The sequence below is a fragment of the Rhea pennata genome, chromosome 1 (assembly GCF_028389875.1).
Source record: "Rhea pennata isolate bPtePen1 chromosome 1, bPtePen1.pri, whole genome shotgun sequence".
Taxonomy (NCBI): Eukaryota; Metazoa; Chordata; class Aves; order Rheiformes; family Rheidae; genus Rhea; species Rhea pennata.
The window spans coordinates 117,025,578-117,049,549 of NC_084663.1; the positions used below are offsets into that span (position 1 = coordinate 117,025,578).

At 42.0% G+C, this 23,972-nt stretch overlaps 1 protein-coding gene and 1 long non-coding RNA gene across 7 annotated transcripts; one reads left to right on the forward strand and one right to left on the reverse strand.

Moving 5' to 3' along the window:
• The first annotated feature begins 535 nt into the window (after positions 1-535).
• Positions 536-12,215, forward strand: IL10RB (interleukin 10 receptor subunit beta). 6 transcript variants are annotated; one of them, XM_062598495.1, is made up of 8 exons: positions 536-635; positions 1,545-1,668; positions 1,746-1,892; positions 2,998-3,167; positions 5,218-5,384; positions 6,903-7,053; positions 9,060-9,217; positions 11,474-12,215. In XM_062598495.1, exons 1-8 carry the CDS (start codon positions 572-574, stop codon positions 11,684-11,686), a joined length of 1,194 nt encoding a protein of 397 aa, XP_062454479.1. In that variant the 5' UTR covers positions 536-571; the 3' UTR covers positions 11,687-12,215. The 6 variants fall into 6 exon arrangements, with proteins under 6 accessions (XP_062454479.1, XP_062454486.1, XP_062454496.1 ...); XM_062598502.1 differs by having other exon boundaries at positions 3,001-3,167; XM_062598512.1 differs by lacking the exon at positions 1,746-1,892.
• On the reverse strand, positions 5,039-23,961 carry LOC134152851 (uncharacterized). The gene is made up of 3 exons (XR_009961083.1): positions 23,915-23,961; positions 19,851-19,977; positions 5,039-6,000 (listed from the first exon to the last, which is right to left on the reverse strand). It is a non-coding gene; the product is annotated as an uncharacterized LOC134152851 (long non-coding RNA).
• Between the last annotated feature and the right edge of the window lie 11 nt (positions 23,962-23,972).

Here is a 23,972-nt window from a genome sequence, read left to right on the forward strand (position 1 = left end):
CAGCTATAGAGTTAGTGGATGAAAACTTCGCTCTTGGGGACCCTGTGATGGTGTGCTGCCTCTGGAGCAGTAAGTCTGCGCGAGCCTCTGCGCAATGGTGCGGGAGCCAGTGGAGGTGCTCGTAGGCGAGTGAGCGGCGCCAAGCTCACCCCAGGGGAAGCAGGAATTACCTCGGAGCCTCGTTCAATAACTAGGAAGGGGTAAATGGGCCAGAAACAAATGCATTAAGCCTGGAAAAAAAAAAAAAATGGGTGTTTAAGTAACAGTTTGAGAACGGTTAGCGGGTGAATAAAAGATTTTTGATGAGGGATGCAGAACACCGCGGCAGAAGTGGCCCCCGCGTTCCAGCCGCTGCCGGCTGCGCCCCGGACCGGGGCCTCGCGGCCTTGCCTCGGGCCCGGCCCCGCGGGCTGGCCGTGGGAGCGGCGCTCGGAGGCGGGCGGCGGCGGCGGAGGAGGAGGAGGAGGAGGAGGAGGAGGGGCGGCCCGGCGGGGCAGCCCGCTCCGCCCCGCAGCCGGCGCCGCGCCCGGCGCCATGGAGCGGCGGCGGCCGAGGGCGGCGCGGAGCCGCCATGCGCGCCGGGCTGCGGGGCGCCGGGCTGCGGGGCGCCCTCTGCGGCTGCCTGCTGCTGTGCGGTGAGCGGGAGCCGCGCCGCGCGGGGAGAAGGGGGGCGGAGGCGCGGGAGGCTCCGCGGGGCCGCGCCCGCGCCAGCGGCCCCGCCGCGCAGGGGCCTTGTCGCGCGGGGAGCCGCCGGCGGGGCAGCGCGCAGCCCTGCCGCGGGGCCTCGGCCGGGGCTGGCGAGCTGCGGTCGGATTTTTTCCCGCCGGTGAAGGGTACGCGTACCTGCACGGTGCGCTTGGTAGAGCTCTCACCTCCGGAAACATCTCGGGCTTCTCTCTATATGTTTTTTAAGTGGTGCTCGTTAAACGGAATGAGCAGCAAAGGCATTTTAAATGCCAATAAATCTCAATGCTAAGCCGTGCCGTAACGCAGCATGATAATAAATATTGCATATATAGATACAGATTTTTTTTTTTTAATCTTTCAATCCTACACTGAGGTCTGCGTAGAAACACGCTTCACGATCACGTTCCGCAGCTAACCGATCCACACGTCCGTGTCGTTTCGGTAGCGCTGCTGGAGCACCTGCTCGCAAAAAATGCTGTTTTGACAATCTCAAAGTTCACGTACGCGCCCTGATAGTCGCTCAGTCTTAGGCAATAGCAAGTCATTCCTAATAAACGATGCTGTTATAAAGAGAGCGCTTACTGGAAATGATCGGCGTTAGCTGTTTTTTTTTTTTTTTTTTTTTCCATTGCGTAAGCTCAGGATGAATGACAGGCATTGAGGATTTAACTTAATTGCTAGATTGTACTCAGCCCATATTAAATTCTGTAAAAATTAATACTACTACTAAGGGAGAGGGTGAAGCAGGAAAGGGAAAGACAACTTTGTTTACGTTTTGGATTACTAAGAAGTCACTGGAGAACACACACACTAAAATGTTTTTTGTTTTTTTGTTTGTTTTTTGATTGCTTCTATAGCATTTGGAATAGTGCCAAAGCCCCAAAATGCAAGAATTATTTCAGTTAACCTTCATAGCGTTTTACAGTGGGATCCACCTAGGTTTCACAAAGGAAATCTAACTTACACTGCCCAGTTTAAGAGGTAAGTCTGGAGGAGTGGTACCTTTTCTCTCTCTTTTTTTTTTTTTTATTTATGTATTTATTTGTAAGCTGTCTCAGAAATTCTCATTTTACAGCTGCACGTGCTCGTGTTCCCTCCTTTGCAAGAAGGTGGGGAGCTGTATCTTTGCCCTTGAAAGGCTTCTCTTCTGAGCTAACCATCAGGGCAGAGGCAGCTTGCACGCCTTCTACCTCCAGAGCTGGTTTGTACGTACTTTCCGGGAGCTGGAAGCGCATTTTAATATTGGCTGTTTTAACTATGCGCATGTTTTTGTCTGTCCAGGAGTTGTTATCTGCCGTTCAGCAGACTTAGTCCTGCTGAGCGTGTTTACATTGCCTAGCCCTTGGTCAGCACCGGCTCCGGCGTTTTGCCCTGCCTTGGCCACTGCCACCAGGGCCGGCTGCTTGTCTCTGCCCTTAGTAGAAATTTCTGATGAACTGCAGCCAGGCGGCTTTTCGGCTGAGTGCCTCTACGCTTAGCACGCGTTTTTCCAAGGTCTGGCGGGTTGCTTTAATTTGGATTTGGCTTTGCCGCTGCATCCTTCCAAGTCAATCTTTTCCTGTAGGAAAAGGTTTATATGCGGATGTGATGCAAATTCCCTAGCCCGGAGCTGGAGTCCCTACCTGCTTCGGTGCTTGGAAAAAAAAAAACGCATACGTTGAGTCAAAGGTCTCACAGTCCTGCAAAAGGTTGAATTCTTTGGGGGAAAACAGGGACAGGAAGTAAAGCTGAGAAGGAAACACCCGCAGGTGGGTGTCTGCTGAGGAGAAATCTCCAGAGCGCTTCCAGCTGGCACGGGTGCAGGCCGCCGGAGTTGAAAGGAGGTTTTCCTGAGTGCTGCCAGCAATCACCTATCGACCGCCACATCCCTGGGTAGACATCTGATGCAAAACAAAAAGACCGTTATCCTGTGCCGCGTGCTTCCCAGGCGGCTCTCGCTCACGTAAGGGGAAGCTAGGGATGGTTTCGAGGAAAGTCAGAATTGCATCTAAATGTCTAATACCTAACGTCTTGTTGAATCAGGTTTTGTAATCACTATCAAGAAAAGGGTGTTTATTTTCTGAATCATAATCTTAATCACTAACTTCACAAAACAATATATTTATAGATAAGGGTAAAATGCACAATGTGCATGTGCATACCACTAATAATGATTCATGTGCATTTGATCTAATCTCTCACATTCGTAAGTCATAGTTGGTTGTGTTAACAAATAGATCTGCTGCTTTTCCAGTTAATTGGGAGGAAAGGTATTTCATCATATATAACTTATGCATCAGATACTTTTTTCCTCCCTCGTCTTCCATACAGCAGCAGTCTCCCTAAAAGCACATTTGAAAACTTGAGCACAAACACGGGACTCACAGAGTGCGATGTCTCTTCCCTGTCTGCATATGGAGACTATATTTTACGCGTCAGAGCGGAGTCAAAAAATGAACAGTCAGACTGGGCCATCATCAGATTTAAGCCGATGGATGACAGTAAGGATTTTTCTAATCTTCCACTACAATATTGTTTTCTATAAATGCACCTTTACTATTCAGCTCCCTACAAAAATCTGTAACATGCAGATCATTGTAAATATACTTAACGTTGAACTATAAAATTCTAGTTGGAACACTTTTCTGAGTTACTTTCTTCTTCAATGCTGTGTTAGGCAAAAGGCTTTATATTTCTGTTTTTTATTAAAAAATACAACAGTTGGACATGGAAAGCTCAGGTTTGAGTCAATAAACAGTCTTCAGTGCACAAGACTGTTGTTCCAGTGAGGCTTTGCAGCGCTGTGTGAGAAGCAGTTTGCACACTGGCACTGCCGTGTGTTAGTAACGGAGGCATTAGCCGCGTTGCTGTCACCTGAGCCTGGGAGTTGGGGACTGGTCCTTGCCAGTGCACATCCTCGACTTCGTTCATTCTTACTCTGCTTATAGTCTAAAATAATTTGGTTTTGCTTATGTAATTAATGTTAGCCAGGGTGGTGTGGTTTGTTTCGTTTTTTTCTCCTCGTAACTTTTAATGGGAAACCATGCAGGAGGCTTCTGCTACACCTTGTCTTCCAGAAACGCTTCTCAGAATTCTTCCTCTCTCTCTCAGCCTTCGTTTGCTTGAGTTTCGTCATTCAGTTCCTTGGATTTTGGAGTGTAATTTTACAGTTTATAGCCTCATTTGTCAATATACTTCTATTGCGTTTCCCTCTCCCAAAGCAGAGTGTTGAAATTGTTTAATCTGGCTAGAACAGAAGCACTGAAGCGCAACATTGCAAAGAAGGAAAAAAATTGCCGCATTGTCAGTATAAGGTTAAGCCAAAAGAAAGAGTAATATAAAGTATGGATTTCCAGAGCAAGCAAACTTGTAAATCATTAATGGAGTTAGTTTGACATACATCTGAAAGAGAATGTAGCCTTCTGAGCAGGCTGGGCTTTGAAAAGGCAGCCAATTCGTGAGCTGAGAAAAGCAGGATGTAGTAAAACTCACTGGAAAGAAAGACCTGGTAGTACTGGCTGAATCTCTGAGGAGGACCTAGGGATTTTTGATGTAGTCTTAGAGAGCTTATCTGAGCAGGGCATCATGATAAAAAATATCTAGTATTGCTTCCCTTGCAATGCTCTCTGCGGATGTGTTTTGTTTCTTAAAAGAATCCCACACTGTAGTATTATCGCAACAGCATAAGAGACCAGATATACATAATTTTTCAAAAGTTCAAAACAATATTCATGAGTCTGATGCGCATGTGACATCAGTCTATGATCCAACAAGCAGATTTTCTCAAATTGAAAAGCACCTATTTTGGGAGGAATACACAATTGTCTGTAAAGCGAGCTCTTCCTCTCTTAGACACTTTTTAGTGGGGCTCTAGCAAGGCAGACCTTTATTAGAGGCACCTAAGGCAGAGTTGTCCTGTTGGAATAACAGGAGACTTCAATGGAGAGGTCACTGCAGATGCAGCTTCGCTGGTGACCCAGCTACTCTTGCAGTAATTCAGGTAGTGGCACAAAAGCATAGGAGAGAAAAGCCATTTTCAAAATATGAAAATATAATATTCAGTCTAAGGACCTCAATCAGTAAGACCAGTGAGCCGTGTACAAAAATTCAGATGTTTCAGTTTTTCAAAGCAATCACAGTGAACGAAACATTAAAACACACTTCACCAGAGTGTTTCCTCAGGAAAGACTGGTGTGGCAACAGTTCATCTCAGAAGAGGAAGTGAGCAATAACACCCTATGCAAATGGTCTTACTTCTTCCAGGAGTGACAGCAGCTGGCAAGGGAGAACTGAGTAAATTTAGTGTATGGGAAATGTAGTCTGTAAAAATATCTGTTACTTAACTGTAAAAATAAATTCCTCTGATGACCAGTTTTGTAAGGAAAAGGTTTAATTGTCTTTCACCTGTGAGAGGAAATTACTCTCTTCAAGTACATAAAAAGGTTTGACGCATAAAACATGAAGTGTCACAAGGTGCATAAAAATGTCAAATTGAGAACTGTGTGAGACTGAGTTCTGTTGTTTCTTTTTTTCCACCATTCTCATACATAGCCATCATTGGGCCACCTGATGTAAAAATGAAGTCAGAATCTGGGTCTTTGCACGTGGACTTCATAGGCCCTATTGCTGAACATAAACCTGACAAGTGGTCCTTAAAGCAGTATTATGGCTCATGGAATTACAGAATACTATACTGGAAGAAAGGCAGCAAAAAGGAGGTAACTTCTGCTCAGTTGTTATTCTGACTACATTTTCCAGGCCTGACTTTGATATATATGCTCTTCTGGGTAAAATGCTGTACTGACAAGTTTCTGAAAGCTAGCAGTAGTGAAATAAAACATCTCTCTCTACAAATTACAATGAAGTAAAGTCATTACTGCTGGTATTTAGAGCGGAATGGCAGATGATCATGTCGTTAAACAGTAGCATGGATGTAATTTGCCCTTTCCATAATCAAAAATAATTGCTATGTTATGAGAGTTTACTCGCTCAGTTTGGCAGTGCATTTATTTTTGCAGGAGTACACAGTGCTGTTTTCCACACTCAATCTGTGTAGCTCACACACAAAAGCAAGGGTAAACTTAGAAGCTGTGACGTCGGCAGTGTCCGAGAATACAGCAATAAGCTGACCTAAATCCAAATCTCGTATCGCTTGGGTATTTGTGCCACAGCAGTTTTTGAAGAACTCTGAGCTCTGAATATTACCATGGTTGGTGCCTTACATTTCCTGTGGTCGCCTTCCTGCAGCTTTTCACCTCTTCATTTTCTACGAGTTGTAATTCACTTTCTTCTTTTTCCCTTGACAGATGTGTCCCTCAGCTCAACAGATTTCTCCTTATAGGATGCATGGAGAAAGATCATAAATAATATATTAATTACAGGGTCATAAAGACTATTACATAAAAAAAAAAAGAAGCACTTTAGCAAAAGATATCAATCACTGCATAATTAGTGCTTTGTACATCAGTACAATTTTCATACTGCAGGGCTTTAGTGCATATTATTCTGATATGTATTTGTTATCCTGCAAAAATCCTTGGCATTCAACTCCAGGAGATAAGGGATCCTCATTTCCCGAAAATGGAAAAGATCAAACGGGCCAGATGACAGAACTTCTGCCTTTTTTTTTTTTTTTTTTTTTTAAGTGAGTGGTTGCTTAAAACATTGAAACATCACTAGCTACATGTCTGAGAAAGAGTCTTATTATATAATGGAGCATGTTGTGGGGATTGCTGTAATGTGCAGCCACCATATAACTGCAGGCACATAACCAATCATGCCTCTAAACAGCAAGCTGCATTTGCTCTCAGTCCACCTAATAGCTTCCACAGTCCTTTTTGCTTTGTCTAGATCTTCCATCCCACATGCTGTGCCTCAAATTAAATTATCTTTGTCCGTAAGCAGCACTCTTAGCTGATCTCCTTTGGCTGGATAGTTGCTTCTGTCTGCAAGCAGATCTCATTAATCGTGCCTCTGTCATGTTCTTTAGCCTAATACTTCATTAATGCATCTAGAATCATCCCTTAAGGTCTCACATACTAGCTACAGGTGAAATGAACATATAGTTAGCAATTATTTTGCATAGATAGGGTGTTTCATTCTGCCTTTAAAAACTTTATCCGTGTTGCAGCTGTAACTGCTGAGGCTTGTACCGCTGAATGGAATACTAATCATTTAGCTAGTCACTCCATCAGACTCCTCATTTTCAAATTTTGTGTGTTCTTCTGTGTTGCTAGGTCATTCGCATAGATACCAAACATAACTCTGAAATATTGTCTCAGCTGGAGCCATGGACAATGTATTGTATTCAAGTACAAGCGGTTATTCCCGAGTGGAACAAAACCGGGGAACTGAGTCAAGAGCTTTGCGACCAGACAACCCACAATGGCAAGTAGGATCTGATGCGGCAGAGCGGTAGAGACGGGGCCGCGAACTGGGAAAGCAGGCGTTCAAAAGGAGCCTCAGCGCAGCGTGTAAACCTTTCGGAAAAGCCGGTGTGCCTTCCTCTGGCAGTGTTTGGCTCTCTGTGCACACGCACCTTTAAAACGGGAGTTTTTAGAAGCGGAACGAAAGCTACAGGCTATATGTCACCGATCACACGATAGCTTGCTTCGGGGCAGGAGCAATCTCTTGATTTGCACAATATGTATTCACGTGCATAATAGATGCTTCATGTAACTTACGTGCTCAGACAGCTGGTGTCTCTGCCCCCGAGTTTACACAAGTTATCGTGGAGAGGAAGCCATCTGTGGGAAGTGTGGGGATGCTATAGGGCTAAGCTTTTCCTTGTATGTTTTTTCCTCATATACTTTTCCTACACATGTGTTATCTGCCAGTGGATATTGGTGGTGGTGGTGTTTCTTGTTAATTTATGGCTAGGCCAGTGCTTAGCAACCGTAGACTGGTTTAAAACATTTATACAGTGATGCATTGCATCTGTGTTCTTGTTACCTATTGCAAAACCCTTATGCGTGACAAGAATTTTTAAAAGGCTCAGTAGTTTAGAAGTTTGCAGGTTTTTGTTCTCTGCTGTCTTCAATTTCTTGCCATTATTACAATTTTTTAAAGAGAGAAAATGGAAGCCTATACTCCTGATAGTGTTAACTTTTAGTTCCTATGCTCCAGAAACACCAAAGAGCGTAAATGTAAGCTCTTCACATGACACCACCTTGTGGGTGGTTGTGTTGGTCTTTTTTCTTTAATCATGTGCCTAATATTGCACATGATTGCATGTAGAATCACTAGTATGTGTTACTGTAAATGTCTAATAATGATGGTTACAAGTTCATTTTATTGAGAGTCTCCTCAGCCTGCTCAGGCTAAAAACTTAAGAGCTAGGACACATGAAGAGCTAAGGCAGAGGTTGAGGGAAAATCAGCTGTAGAGCAGCTTTGCAGAGAGGGACCTGGGGATCCTGGTGAACAACAAGTTGACCATGAACCAGCAATGTGTTCTTGTGGCAAAGGAGGCCAGAAGTATCCTGAGCTGCATTGGGAAGAGTGTTGCCAGCAGGTCAAGGGAGGTGATCCTACCTGTCTACTCAGCCCTGGTGAGACACATTTGGGGTGCTGGGTCCAGTTCTGGGCTCCCAGTACAAGAGAGACATGGAGCTACTGGAAAGAGTCCAGCAGAGGGCTATGAAGATGATTAGGGATTGCAGCATCCCTTATGAGGAAAGGCTGAGAAAGCTGGGCTGTTGGCCTGGAGAAGAGAAGGCTCAGGAAGGATTTTATCAATATATATAAGTATCTGCTGAAAAGATGCAAAGAAGGCAGGGCCAAACTCGTCTTAGTAGTGCCCAGTGACAGGAGGAGAGGCAACGGGCACAAACTGAACACGGGAAATTCCACTTCAGCACAAGAAAACAGTTTTTTACTGTGAGGGTGGCCAAGCACTGGAGCAGGTTGCCCAGAGAGGTTGTGGAGTCTCCATCCCTGGAGATATTCCAAGGATGGAAGGATGCCCATCCTTCTGGGCATGGGCAACATGTTCTAGGTGACTCTGCTTGAGCAGGGCAGTTGGACTAGATGATCTCCAGAGGTCCCTTCCAACCTCAGCCATTCTGTGAGTAAGTATGAGAGGCTATGGAGTCTCCTTTCTTGGAGATAATTGAAACCCATCTGGGCACTGTCCTGGGCAACCTCCTGTAGGTGAACAAGTTTGAGCAGGGAAGTTGGACCAGATGATCCCCAGAGATCTCAGGTGCTTCCAGCCTCAACCGGTCTGTAATTCTGTTTCTTTGTGTCTGTAAACAAAATGACCTATGTTTGCAGTTAAAATTTTGTAGACTTAATAAAGGTTGTTTAATTCCTTAGGAAAAGTGATATTTTGAAAATAATATGCTTAGAAATTAATAACAACAGTTTTAATATTTTTCTTCTGTTTCTTTGCAGGTGTAACCCCTGCATGGATAATTGTCACTGTTCTTTTTGGACCCATGTTGGCTGTTATAATATTTGTTCCCATTTGCTTCTTTTCCTTTTTGTTTCTGTATCGACTGATCAAACATGTTTTCTGCCCTTCATATTATTTCCCACAACACCTCAAAGAGGTTTGTTTATTTGTGTTCTACCTAACAGAGTTAAAATCAGCTTTTTCAATAGAGCTGCCTGCCTCCCAAAGGCTCTCTCTGTGCCAAAACTTTTACAGCTTCTTTCATTTCGCTTTCTTGCATATGCAGCTGATCGTTAGTCAAATGTAAAATGCAGGCTATTCTGAGGGGTTTTAGAGAGTATATGGGGACAATGCTGGTTATTGGTATGGAGGCTAGAGGAACCCATTCTATTATCTGCTTTTATATAGTAAAGAATTGTGTGTGATAAAATTTGCTCTTCTGCCAAGCAATTTGGACTAAACAGAAAAGTCATTCCAATAAGTAGAAAAGATAATGTCATGAACTTTGGTGTAAAAAGGTGAGAGAGTAAGGTGCTTTTCAATGTGAGAAGGGTGGTGGAAGTTAGTTCATTTAATGATTAATTTCTGTTGTTACAAGGTCATAAACTTTGCGTGAATGTTACCTCGATTTCCTTATGTTTTCATCAAGTTCTGTGGCACTACACAGATACAAGGAAAGAGCCATGAAATCAGACTTTAGTGTGTACAACACACTAAAATACTGTCTTTCTGAATTCTTACGCACAGAACACTCCAAAATATTAAAAAGCTAAGAGTTTTATTCCTAAAACAGTTGCATGATTTGTAATATGAAGCCTTATATGGCTTGGAAACAGGAAGTTTTTTTCATTCTAAAGTGGGAGAATAACAGGTGTTAACATGCAGTTCCTCTTTTTAGACAGTGAACAACTGAGATCTGTCTCCATGATCTTGTTTTAGAGTTACAATTGCACATTCCTCTCCTGAAACAAAGCTTTTTCCCCAATATAATAAAAGTCAACTTCAGCAAAGAATTTGGCAAGGTCTGAAAATTCAAGATAAAACGAGAGCAATGAACATTAGCTGTTGAGGAATACCACTGACCCTTGTTACCCAACTAGCAACTTAAATGCTGTATCAGAATCTCCTCCAAGAAATAGGACTATACAGAATACTACATTGGTAAAGTTATCATGCTATACTAGTCCAAGTTTTATGCACTTCCTCTTGGATCTATCGTTCTGACTCATTTAGAGTTCAGCAGACTTGAGCTTTATAATTGATTTAGCACAAATCTTGCGCTTTAAGTTGAGCGCACACAGCAGTAGTTGCTCTTGCTGAACCTGGAACTCAGCTGCTGAGAAGCCAAAATTGTTTTGATTAATACAGGATAAGGTAGAACTTAATTTTTACTCTCACATTTCTCACTAGAAAGGGAAACATCTTCATTTTGGGCTATCAAGTGGAATTGGTTAATCACAGCAAATTGTCTAATAAAGCTCAGCCACGCTTAACTAAACTGATATTATCAAAGGCAATAGTTTCACTACATTTGAGATTGCTGATTAGTGAGAGAGCATTTCAAATCACAGTTTAAGAGACTAAGGCTAGTAGTAATAATACTAGTATTTTTTTTAATTACAATGAACAGAACTGTTGATAGAGCCGCTTACTTTCTTATGTACGGTATATTAAAACTGAAGAGTCAGGTCATAGGAAGAAAATCCAGTTGTACACATCCAGCTGCCACCAAATAAATGAACTCCCATGTGAGCTGCCAAAATGAATGGTTGCCCTATTATTGCTAGGTTAAGTTGGTGTGCTGCTTTTGTGCTGGTATTCAAAATACAGTCATGATGTCCTGTGAAGTCCAAGGAGATTCTTGAGTCTGGTTCCATTTTAATAAGAGAAAAGGGCATGGGAGGAAAGTTGTGACATTTTAGTACCAAAATTAAGTCATCTTTCTCACTGAACTACCTAGCTCTGCAAATTGCCCTCCATCTCCTTTACTTGCATTAACGGTCATGGTTTATGTTGACATTTAAAGCTACTTGATGTCTAAGCTAACAACTTTCTGAGAAGGCAGGAACAATTCACATCTCATGGAGCTGTTCTACAAATCTCTCCGTGGATGACTCCTTTGCCTACAGTCAATTCACCATTTTTAGTCTTTCCTTCCAAACAAAACCTAGGTACTTTATTTTTTAAAACGAAGTTTATATTCCAAAGAAAGCACTGATCTCAGGGATATATTCTTATAAATACAGGCACTTCATAACATGTTAAAGTGAGCAGAGAAATCGTTACGTTATCACCAATCCAAAATTTCCAAGGATTGGTAAAGCCAACTAATAGGTAGAAAACATTAGAAAACAAATTTCTAGGCAGATATGGTATGGTGCCACCTAATTCTTGTTTCCTCTTCCCTTCACAGTTTTTGAGCAAGCCTTCTAATGGTTCGCAGTTCTTTTCTCCAGTCCCCCAAGAAGAGCATCTTCTTTGTGACAAGTTAACGGTTATTTCAGAAAAATCCCAAAATCAAAGTGAGGAGATTATGGATGAGGCCAGCAATACAACAGAGCAGCTTCAGGACTCTGAACAAGAATTTTCTAATGTAAAAGTAGTACCAGCTTCAGAAGGGGACTAAATGCACTCCTCATACTTCACTCAGACTGAAAGAAAAGCAAATAGACTACTATGTTTAACTTCTGCATACTGCATATTTAAGAGTAAAAATTCATATGCAAGATTTTGTACATAGACTTTTCACAGAATCATACTAATTTTTAAAGTACAAGAAACATGGCTATACATGAGGAATTAAATGATATGTAAATTTTTGCCACCATTTTTGGTGTCTCATTCTTAAGTTATCACAATACCTACGACTCCATTTGTTTTTTAAATTAATATCATAATATATAATACTAGTTAACTTTGATGTACTATTTATTGAAAAAGCTAATCAAAATGGCCTACTGTATAAGATTTGTAAAGGAAGATCATATTTTGCAAGGAAAGAGCTGATCTTACATTTTTTTAATGAGAAATGGTGTGTATTTCCTAAGATATCTCTATTGGCATAATCTTTCTGTTGGATTTTTACCTGATGCTCAAATACAAAGTTACTCACAACAAGTTATGTACCATCTTAATAAACCAAACACAAATACTCAGTGTTTTGCATTGCAAGGTGTTATTCGTACTTCATCGCCACGGACAATAAGCAGTACGCTGCCAGATAGCCCTCTCGGTTCCGGTACCGCTGTCAGTCCCCTGAGCATCTGCGCTGTTGTTTCTGTGATTTCTGTAATTAAATCTTGCCTAATCCACTGAAGTCTGTGAAAAATTTTGCAGCTAAAGCAGGAGTTAAAAGGTAGGATCATTTCCTTTATCTGTTGATGTTCGGTCTCGATTGAAGAAAAGCGAACACAGGCAGGCGTAACGCTCGTGCTGCGTAACGCACACCTGCCTAGTCCTGCTCATTCCAGTCGAGGCTATGGCCACACCAGTATCAGGGCATATTGTACGGCCTTTGCACTGTGCTGTAACCCTTTGAGTGCTGCAATTTTTTTTTCTTTCTTTTTCCTTTTTTAGCCTGAATGAAGACAAGGAACACACAGCATAGCTAATAGGGCTTACGCTTGTGCTAGCTGGCTGGTCAGCTGCTGTCAGGCAGAAGAGATGAGGGTTGAGATTTCCCAACCTCTTTTCCTCACTCTTTTAACAGAGCTACTTTTGTCTACTTGGCTGCTAATTTTTATGGACGAGTTGGAATTTATTCTCTATCAAATGTGGCTGAAATTGGTCAGTAAGTTCAAAGGTTACGATGAGGGCACAGATAAGGCAGTGCTCTGTGCTGTGCTATGTTACTACAAATTAATTAGTAAGCCAAACTGCGGGCAGGGGGACTAACATTAATACTCATTATACTCTTGGCAATTTGAGGATACAGTCTTCAGACCAAAGCAGGAGGAGTGTGTACAGCAATACATCGCTGATATTTTAGGATGCTGGTTTCCCCATGTGAAAAGAGGAACCGTTTCCCTTCGTGATTTTTGCTGATACTGGTTGTTGCAGAATCATGTAGGAGGAGAGGGAAAGAAACATTTCTCAGAATGTTTCTTCCTCTTTCAACATCTTCAGATGTGGGCAAAGCGAGGATTTGTCCTGACAGCTTTGTTTTACTCTTAACTTTCCTTTGATAGGGACCTACTATCTCTAAAGAACCATAGCTGGTTTAAGTTCATGTGAGCCCATCTTTAATTTACTGGCTGTATCACTATCAACAATCTTTATCTAGCGAATTCCAAAATTAAAATTATACCATGATATTCCAACTGTACCACAACTAGCATGAAATAGGAAGGCATTCCCCAGCTCTGCTGCTCAATAGGTCATTGAAGTTTCCAGAAAGTCCAGAAACCCATATAATCCTTACAAACGTATAACCATAATCTTAGCATGTTCCAGTTGTCTGAGGATGGTAATTTTCCAGACACAACTGTTGGACTCTAACATTGCTAGCATTGTGCTAATATAGATGTCTTGGTAAATAGAGGAAGGCAATCGTATGCCATGCAGAACAGAAATGAAGAGTCCAGAGCAGAATATATTTAATAAAGATCATTCTGAAAGGTTAGGGAGATGTTCTGTGAAATTCAGATTAGCTTATCTGATGCCTAAATTCTTATTTCCTCTAGAGCCAGTCTGGTAGTCAGGGTAGCTCCTAACACTGACAGCTGCTCACTTGTCTGCTCTCTGTTCAGTCCTCTAAACATCCAGCATTTAGGTTTGCGCAGCGTAGCAAAGCGGCGTTTGTGTTGCTGTTTGTAAAGGACTTCTGAAGTGATGTTAAATAGCGATTTGACCTTGTGGAGGACAATGATTAACGCTTCACTGCTGACGTCTCACCTCTGGTGAAATCACTCAGCCACGTTATCCTTACACTGATTCACACGGCTCTTACATGAAGATTATGGTATGCAGATATGACAGGGACAGGAGAGAGGCCCCCAAAGTAGAGAGGCAGGCGTAATGCGTGTACTGACAGAGGAAGCCGGAGAGGGGTAAGGCCCAAAGCAAGTGCAGATAGTACCCAAGAAATGTCAACAACGGAGTTCAACAAAGAGTGAAAATAGGCAAGGCTGTGTATTTTTAATGATTGTTAAAATTTAGCTTGCTCAGGCAGATAAGAGATTTCTTGGATGGCTCCTATTTTCTTTGCTATGTATGAAATTTGGCTATTCTGACACCAGAACCTGGTTTGTGACTAGAAAGACTATTATAATAAACTGAATTTCAGAGCACTTGCGTGTAGTGCTCATTGAAGACTGCCTTGCTGTAAACGTGGAGGATGTTGGTCTCCAGGCACGATCCACGATATCGCAGTGAGCCTGCCATAAACAAGCTAGGTTCTTCCCATATGCACATAAAGAATGATACTTAAAATTCAGACACGTCGACACAAAGAGCAAATACAAAGAACTGCAATAAAGATCTGAAGAATTCACAGCACTATGAAATTCTGATTACATGGATAATGAGAAAAAAAAAAGTATTACACTTAACCTTGGCATTCTCCAATGAGTAGTCACATTAGCAGAGAGGAAGATCTTACCCACGCTTAGAAACTAAGTTTTAAAGAAGATCCTAGGAAATCTGCAGAAGGAACCTTCCACGTGAAGACAACGTCAAAGGAACACTAACTCACAAGAGACCTGTTCTGTTTCTACCATAGAGCCAGTACAAAATTGTCCTAATTTAAACAAGATTATTACCAGTACCAATTATGCTCATCCGGTGATCATCAAATACATCTATTAGGAAGACACCGTTACCTTCTTCCCTATAAAAGCAGTAAATACAAACAATTTGTGATCAAGCTGGTGTGCTGACCTTCACCCAGGGACAGCCCTGGCTCACTTTTCACTTTAACTCTTCACCTCAGACACTTTCTGTTCACCTTGTTTCTTACTAAATTGTCTAAACCAAGCCAGACTTGCACTGCCTGCAGCTTTTACCCATGCTTTGCTAAGCAGCTGTTCCTGGGGATATCCGTTTTTTTCCAGTGTTTTGTTAGGTGATGGACTACGGGCTGCTAAACGAGTTCCAGTTAGACCAAAGGGCTTCATGACAGGAGGTGATATAATCAGAAACTCTAATTCTGGCCTCATCACGCCAATCCCTGGGGATCCCCCAAGTCATATCCTGCAGAAGGCAGCTGTCTGGGACCCTTCTCTAGAAGAACCTCTCTTTCTTTGCTGATTGCAGAGGGAACTAGATGATTTTTTTCCTCTTCAGCAAGGCTAGACCATACTGATACCTCTCAGACAGCTTGAACTCCTTTTCTCTGCAAAGAAGTTAGGCAGCGGGTTGTGACTGGCATTGAGCCAGACATGGCTACAGCCAGGTATAGCCGTGGCACTCAGGAGTAGTTAAGGCTGACTTTTTCTTTTTCTTTTTCTTTTTAGAGGTCAGCTTTTTCTAAGAGCTCTTAAAACCCGTTCAGATTTTCTTTTTTTCTTTGTTTTTTTCTTTCAGATTGACTGAACAGGCCTGGGGGGCAAGCCGTAGCTCTCCATGAGCAGTAGCCCACACATCCACTGCCCCTTTGGAGAAACAGTAATTTAGAGAAGAGTTGACCTTGAACTAAGCTTGTGGAGACTATAATAAAAATGAATGAATAAAATAGCCAAACCTCAAACCTAGGTGTTATGACTAAAAAATGCAGGAGTACAACGTACAGGAGTGTGTTGCTAATTCTGGCATAGTCTGACGGGTTTTTGGTGAAGTAATCTGAGTAAAACAGCTATCCTGAAGGCCTGGGTGTCACTGGAAAATTATTTTACATATGAAATGCTAGCAAGAGCAAGAGGATTAAAGAACAGTGAAGTGGAGAGAAAAGAGGGGGAACAGCCGAGGCCTGCAGTGAACAAGAAGGATTGTTGAAAAGGGCACTAAGATAAGGCAGTAAGAGAAGGAGCAGGAGTTTAGAAGGTCCATGGGAGTGGAGTGAGGCTTTTAGCGAAAGGGGGACATTGGAGCCTATGGCCAAGCAAGGGACTAGGGACGAGATCATCCATCAGCTCCAGGTTTTCTTCTTCCTTCTCCATGCTGGGATCTTCAGACATTTCCCTCCTCTACATGGCCTGGAGGCATCAGAGAAGGTTGTCTGGCTCTGCAGCGCAAGTCTTCATCTATGGGCTGGCCAGAAAGAGCCCATTTTGTTTGCTGAACAAAATAGCCTGGAAGGGCACAAATGGCTTTCAGAAACTCTACGTCCATGACAAACTGTACAAAAAGCTTGCAAACAGCCTCTTAATGAGAAATATACTGTAAGAATTTCTGGGTTTAAGTTCCTCAAATCTTTCTGAAGCAGATTGGGAAATAACAGAATTACTTAGCAAAATGCAGTTTTCCAGTAGTCATCTGTTATTGAATGAGTGGTTACAAAGTGTCTGTGAGAGGCTGTGCTCCCTTCCTTGACATTGCACTGTCATGAAAAAGGAAGGTGAAATTAGCTACTTTTAATTTATAAAAAGTACTGTGAATAATCAACAGGCTCAGCTGACTGTCTGCATGTAATATACTGGAAATTACTCACTTGTACTTCCTAATACAGAGCCCTCTCTTATTTCTTCCTCACAAATTGGATTTCCTTAAGTAACTTTTGCATGCTTTCAAGCAATTACTGTAAAAGAGTGAAGGCATGGAACAATAACGATGTCAAAAAGACAAATGAGATACCACTGGGGAAATACCATAGAGGAGATCCTGGCTCCAGCCACATTAATGTGCATTCACTATTGCTAGGATTTGCCCTGGAGAAAGCACCAAACCAAAGAATCTGTTTAATAGCTTTCAGCTCTTGCATTTTCCAATTGACTTTGACATCATATAACTGATACATCTGCTCCCTTCTTTCAGCTGCCATTGTTTATATCATACTTTTAAAAAGTAGATTGCAATGTCCATGAGAGAGAGACTTTCAGCCCTATAAGCCCCGGGCACAATCCTGGTCCTTGTGAACTCCATGGCAGTTTTGTCAGGGAGGTACCTGGCACTAGAATTTCAGATATTGTTTATTCTTTACCAGACTATGCGAGTAATGTAGTTACAAAGATTATGGAAGTCACAACTGGGAGTTTGCACGTGGGTGATGTTGTCAGACATGCTGACATAACAGCTGGTACCATGAAGCTCTGAAATACACTCAACCCAAGCAGAACTTCCAGAACTTTGTAATGAGATAATGAGGTATCTATAAAGACAAACATTGTAGAGGAATTACAGTTAGGTATTTTGAAGATACTAGCTAGCTCTTATCAAGCTGCAAAAAGACAGAGGTTGTCAGCAGACTGTCCATGTTCCGCAAGTTACATTAAATTTGAGTAAATTCTAATCCCTCTGTCCTTCAAAGCCTAATGTGCCATTCTGACCAGATATCCATGTTTTTTTTCACCTGAGATTTCTTATGTGCTGAAAACATTCAGTCCTCTCACGGCTAAAAATATTTCTGATATTCAGAATGATATATGTACCAAAAATAACTCTTAAACCCTAGCATGTGAGGAGGATCAAAAGGAGAGGAGGGCAAGAGCTGGTCATGAGAGGCCTTGCAGAGCTCTGTAAGTGTGAGAATGCAACACTGGTGCAGGAAATAATATCCTCTGAAATGCACTTAATAACGAAGTCCTGTAGTGTAACACTAGGGAGTCCCCTACCACATTCATCCCTCCAGCTCTGAGCCTACCATTGGGCATTGCTCCCTGCTCTTTTCTGAAGAACAGCTAACATTCAGCACTGGTGCCTGCAGTGCAGGATGTCCAGTAGAAGACAAAACAAAGACCAAGATCTGTGCGGGCGCCACCACTGTATGTAATCTATAAGAAGGGTAATAGCAGACAAAAAAAAACCAGTTTTACTCAATGAGACCTCGCTGATTTTAATCAGAAAAGCCTCAAGGGCTTTTAAAGAAGCGTGACATTACATGTTCAAGGAGATTCTGGTGGAGATGATCATCACTAAATGTGAGGGAAATCAAAAACATGTCTCCAAGAGTCTCTGACTGATATCTAATTTACACTAATCAGGGCTGCAGCAAAGACCAGGCAAGAAGGGCACAGAGAGCAGGTACAAGGTGTGCCATCTCAGCACAAGCATGGGAGCAGCTGCGAGAAACAGGCAACTTCAGCTCTTGGCTTCAACTGCATTGGAGCCTTCCGCAGAAGCAGGGATGGGGCCATCTGATTCCCATGCAGCAAGAGCTGCTCTCCAAACCCTGGGAGCTCCTCCTGGCAACATGACCATGCCCACCTTTTCCCTAAAGAAAAAGTGCAGTTTGCTAGAGCAACTTATAATATTATGACTGATGCCAGGTCTGTTCCCCTTACTCCAGAAGACTCACAGGATCCTATACTACCTTAGCATCTGAAGCCTTCACCAGACACTTAGATCACTTTATCTCTTACACAGCACCAGCAGAAAAAGCAGCAGGGATTGGAAAGTAGAGGACAAGCGCTACCTGGAAGGTTTAATGTAGCTGACTATTTTCTTCTCAAATTATAGCTGCGTCCTGGACAACACCTGCAAAAGTCAGGGAGAAATTCCCACTAGGGGACAAATCTACAAAGATTCAGAAATTAGGATCAGAAAAAAGGGTATAACACCCCAGCAGGGGATATGCAACATAAAAGTCACCAAGCAGCTGGTCAAGCTGAAGTGCAAAATAGTATGAGAAGGAATATTGAAATATTTTGGAAAACTTACACTGCTATTATGTAGCCAGTCCTGGTGTGAAATACCCTGGTTCCAACAACAGGAAAATCTCAGAAGCAAATTCCTTGTAATGTGATGTTTGAAGGATACAGATACAGATCTGTTTACATGGACAAAAGTTCTCTCTGTTGCAGCCCTTTTGTGGAAAATCCCTAAACTAGAAACATATTGTAGTTCATACCATTTTCTTTCGAAGGGGGAGGGAAAAAATCTCCATTTGTGAAGAAGTCAGTGGGGTTTCGTGTGACACAATGCTGGGAAGGAAGCAGCAGAGGGGAGGTTGCTGTTGTTGGTGGGTTTTTTTGTTTGTTTGTTTGTTTGTTTTTTGAATGCATACTTATTGCAATGTTTTCAGCTTCCCAAACTATGTAGGTAAGCTATCCATGTGGAAGGCTATCCACTAGCTATATAACTGGCCACATAAGCTATCCATTGCTGGGAAAAGTCTGGAGAAGGACAACAAAACATGCTCTATGAAGGAAAATTAAAAAGCTGGTATTATGGGCTGACAAAGAGAAGCCTGATGGGGATATAATAGCCTTCAAATATGTAAAACGCTGCTGAAAACAGGAAATGACTAATCTATTTCATATGTCCACGATAGGCAGGGAAGGAGTTACAAGACTGCAACAAGCAGTCCTATTAAGAAAAACTTTCTAATGATGACAACAGAAAAGATATTGAAGATACTGCCTTGGAGGTGGCATAAAAATCTAAAAACAAATGAAAGGGGACAAAAACGACCGGTCCTGCCTTGGGGCTGTACAATGAACTACTGGACCTCCTAAGGTCCTTCCTTTCTGGCACGAATTTTCTATGTTTTTCTAAAAAGATAAAATACTTTACTTGCTTCTTTTATTGTGCTCCACAGTTCACAGGAGAAGAAACAAGCAAAAGATTTCTTCTTTGTCTGTTAGCCAACAAAAATAAATCCAGTGAAGCCTGCATGGCTTAGCTGCTGCCATTACACAGTACACAACACAATATTTCAGTATTGACAGTGATAATCACAGGAGAACATATTGTCTTACCCTGTGTTGGGTTGTCTGTCTATCGTAGATATAGCCTCTCTTCCACCAGAGTGTGCCGACTCACGTTTTTGTCTCTTTCTTCTATAATACCAGTGAGGAAGTTGTGTCCATTTTACAGGAATACGAACTGTAAGCATGGTGGTATATTTATGAGATTTATAATTATTTCTACCAGTAATAAACTAGCAAGTTAGGTGGAGTTCATTTCATGATCAGATTGCAAAATGGTTGTTGTGAAATGTGATTCACATAAATAACTTGCTGTAAAAATGCTTTGCTGTGCAATGTTTGAGGTAACAAATTATCATAGAATAAATTTGGCTCATGGTGAGAAATGCCCTGCAACAATACATTCTCCTGAGACATGTTATAGTCACTCATTTATCTTCTACAAGCTCCATCATAATGCATCACTTGTTTCAGTAACAAGCTCCATCATAATACATCACTTGTTTCAGTAACAGTCCACTCTTGAAGCGCAGAGTATTTTTTTTTTTCTGGTGATGCTTTCATAACTGAGCAACTCAGCCTCATAATATGCTTTTAACCAACCTCACCTCTTTAATATCTGAGTACCCTCCATTCTGCAATTATATATCTTGCATAATTCTGGCAGCCAACTCCTAACTTTAAAGGATTTAGTTTTCTTCCTTCTAGACTTGAAAGAAATGTGCTAAGTACCTCTCTTGACTTTTAGCACTTCCTGACTGTCTATACTGGGCTGTTAAGTCTACAGCTGTGTAGAACAATTCATCCAGTCCACAGCTCCTTCTCAGTAGTCTTTTCCTAGGAGCCTCTTGAAAGTGACTTGCAAGGTGGAAACACTAGCCAAGACCTGGCAGTCACACTCTCAGGCACCAGCATTTTCCGTTGTCCAAAGCCCTCCTCTGATCATGTAGTAAGTGCTGCCACCAGAGCCCATAGCCTGATTTCAGGAGCAGTTGGGTGTGTGAGGAGTCAAGCGAGGCTGTATGAACTGCTCTTAGAGCAGTTCCCTCATCCTATGTGGCCGTCTTCCTGCATGGTCCTCAGATCCATGCAGCTACAGGCTGCAGGCACAACATACATGCTGAATATACATATCTACATGTATAATAATGTAATACATGTCTTTTGTGTAAGAAACACATCGTGTTTCTTATCAGTGTGAATGTGTCTGTAAGTTCACATACGTCAGAAAAGACCACACTTCCAGGAAATACTGAAACTTTTAGGTATCTGCCACATACACAATTTGCACGTGTACAGTAACCCTAGCACTTTTGGGAAGGGGTGGAGCACCCCTCAGGGACAAGTCTACCCTTCATGTGCAATATAACCCATCTTATGATGGGAAAGAGCTGCATAGTACCGGCCTGGTTTGACCCTATAGGACAGGGTGAGTCTTCCTCAGGTGGAGGACTGTGGTATCACTGACACACAATGTGAAGGCCTGTTTTGTAGAAGCCCTTGGCAAAACAATATGCCATTTGGGTTTCTTAGTAGGGAAACCACCCATCTGGAGAGTCATACAGGTGTCAGGAGTGCGGCCAGTCAATGTCAATATTACCAAACAATTATCCACAAAGGACTAATAGAAAACTGGCTGCCACTGAAAAGTTTGTCTCTTAAAAATGGCATTCATAACACGATAGAGCAGAGTTATTATTTCACTTAATTTATTAGAGAGTGCTTACTGCTAAAAGGTTAGATGTGTACTGCCTGTGGCAGTATAATAGCTACATTTAATGTTGCTTTGAAATCGTCATGTTAAGATTTCAAAGATGCTTCAATGATACTAATATAACAACATCTTTTTAACAGCTTCATAAAGCAAATAAGTAATTGCCTTTGTTTTAAAGAACAACTGGTTTACACAAAAAAAACACACAGGAAGTTGTGGTGAAGCTGACAATATTTCACAAACAGATTATGCCCTACTTGTTTTGCTTTCACCACAACACTGCTTTTCCTCACTGATTGTCTGTTGACTACATCATATGATGATCCTGATAGACATGATAGCCCAAAATTATTGATACTCAGTAGCATAACAGTTCTATTATTCACTTACTCAATTCTATAACACAATAAATAAACCTCTGCATTATAAACTTATTGCATTGTATATCTATTGATCAAAAGAGATTAATAATAGAAATTAGAAAGTAAAGTTATATTCATTGTTTTAAAACTCCATATACTACTTTTTTCTTAAAGAACTTGTGCTAAGTACAGGCACCTGTAACATGCTAGATAACAATAGACACTGGATGTTTCAGAGGACATCATTACCCACAGTCTCTTATAATTCTTCAACAAAATGGTATTAGTCTCCTCTTAATCATCAGTCTTTTTGATAATACAGGTTTGCAGCTTTTGACTCCCTGAGTGGGCTAAGAGAGTTCATTCATTCATTTGCAGGAACTAATAGCATCTACATTTCACAAGCCCAGTTTATTATGAACATAATTGTTACATTTCTGACAATACTGGATCCATAGTATTTCACCTTCATTCACATATTTAGGAGCACCTAGAAATGGAATATGACTGAGATACAGACAACTCTCTAAAGGATATTTAATGACTGACTTCCAGTGGAACTACATTGGCACTAGGATCTTCTGAAGCTTTGTTACTGATTGATGTCTTCAGTGACTGATCAAAAGGATGCACACTAGCATTTCTCTTCTTGGTCCCTGAGGACATAACACTTACCATTCTAATTACAATACAAATTCTTTCTAATTGCAGATTAAAAAAAAAAAGCAATCATCAATGTCAGGCAAATAGGAGCAGCAGCAACAGATGTACAAATAGTACTGACATTGTGGTTACCTGTTCCCATGTTGATGATCACCCTAGAAAAGCAACTCATAGAAAGGTTATCACATGAAAAAGAAGATGATGCAGACCATAAAAATTATTTGTCTGGCTCAAATTTTGTCATCTCAGATGGTACTGATGACTTAACTGCTTCATGTGCAGAGCAGGGTCCCTACACCTCTATCTCAGAATAAAACTGATTTTGCTGATTTTTATATCTTGCTTGAGTGGTCTTCAAGCATTTCGTAAGATTTATAGACCAAAAGAATTTAGGCTCCAATTATGCATATCTTGTGTGTCCCCTGCCTGTGTTCCTGGAGAGTCTAGGCTTAGTAGATGTGCTCTAAGTATATTGAATACCCCACAGCAGAAAGGGCGACAGCAGCAGCTACTACCATGTTTATCCAGAAGTATGTCTGGAAGCACTGCTGCTTCCTTACGGAACAAATAATGTTCATAGCGCCTAAGACGTAGAAAATACAGGCCTTCACCTGCTAGAGTTTCAGATCCTCACCTTTGAGTACACTGTTATGCCCACTTAGGAGCAGGTTGTTTTCAGGGGGTAGGAAGTGAAAGGTAACGTCTCATTTTTCCCCTAATTGCAGCTGGACAATCTTACAAAAAATATGAAACAGAAAAAGGGAAGGTGAACTCTGCAGCCAAGAAACTAGGACTCCGGCCTGTGAAGCGAGCGAGCTGAGGTCCAAACGCCACTTCAAGGGCAGCAGCACACATGCCGCACTCAACACTCGCTGCAGCATTCCTCAGACGTTCAAGGAGCAGGGCACACCAGACCAGATCTTCTCCTTTCCAAACAAGTGCCCTAACTACTGAACTCAAGGGATGACATTTCCTCCTCTGTGACTCAGTCTATCCTGTGGGGGGTTGTTTTGGTTTGGTTTTTTGATTATGTATAATGGGACACACTGTCCAAAAGGCCCTTTTCCCTCAGAGTTGTGTGAATGGGTTCTGTCAGCATCTATAGGTTTGGGGGGAAGAGCGAGCTACCAGACAATACAGAGAGGACCTGGATGCAAACGTGAGCACCGGAAAGGCCGCTGAGGAGTAATTTACCGCAAAGCCAAGCTCCTCGCTGCCAGAAGAGGCACAGTTATTTGGGTTTTCTCCGGAAATGCACTACAGAACATCCAAACCCACTCGTTCTCCTTATATAACATCTCCTACTACCACTGCTGCAGGCAAGCCCCCAGACAGACTGTTAATTGCCCCCAGGACGACATTTCTCGCTGTCTTACCACGACACGCCCGCCGACACCCCCTCGACATCCACCGCCATTTCCCCCTGCCTCCCCA

Bases quoted from the DNA above. Each gene is read 5' to 3' on its own strand.
- IL10RB (XM_062598495.1), top strand. From the start codon at position 572: ATGCGCGCCGGGCTGCGGGGCGCCGGGCTGCGGGGCGCCCTCTGCGGC. The intron at 1,669-1,745 runs GTAAGTCTGGAG...AAGCTGTCTCAG, and splicing joins TACACTGCCCAGTTTAAGAG to AAATTCTCATTTTACAGCTG. The intron at 9,218-11,473 runs GTTTGTTTATTT...TTCCCTTCACAG, and splicing joins TCCCACAACACCTCAAAGAG to TTTTTGAGCAAGCCTTCTAA.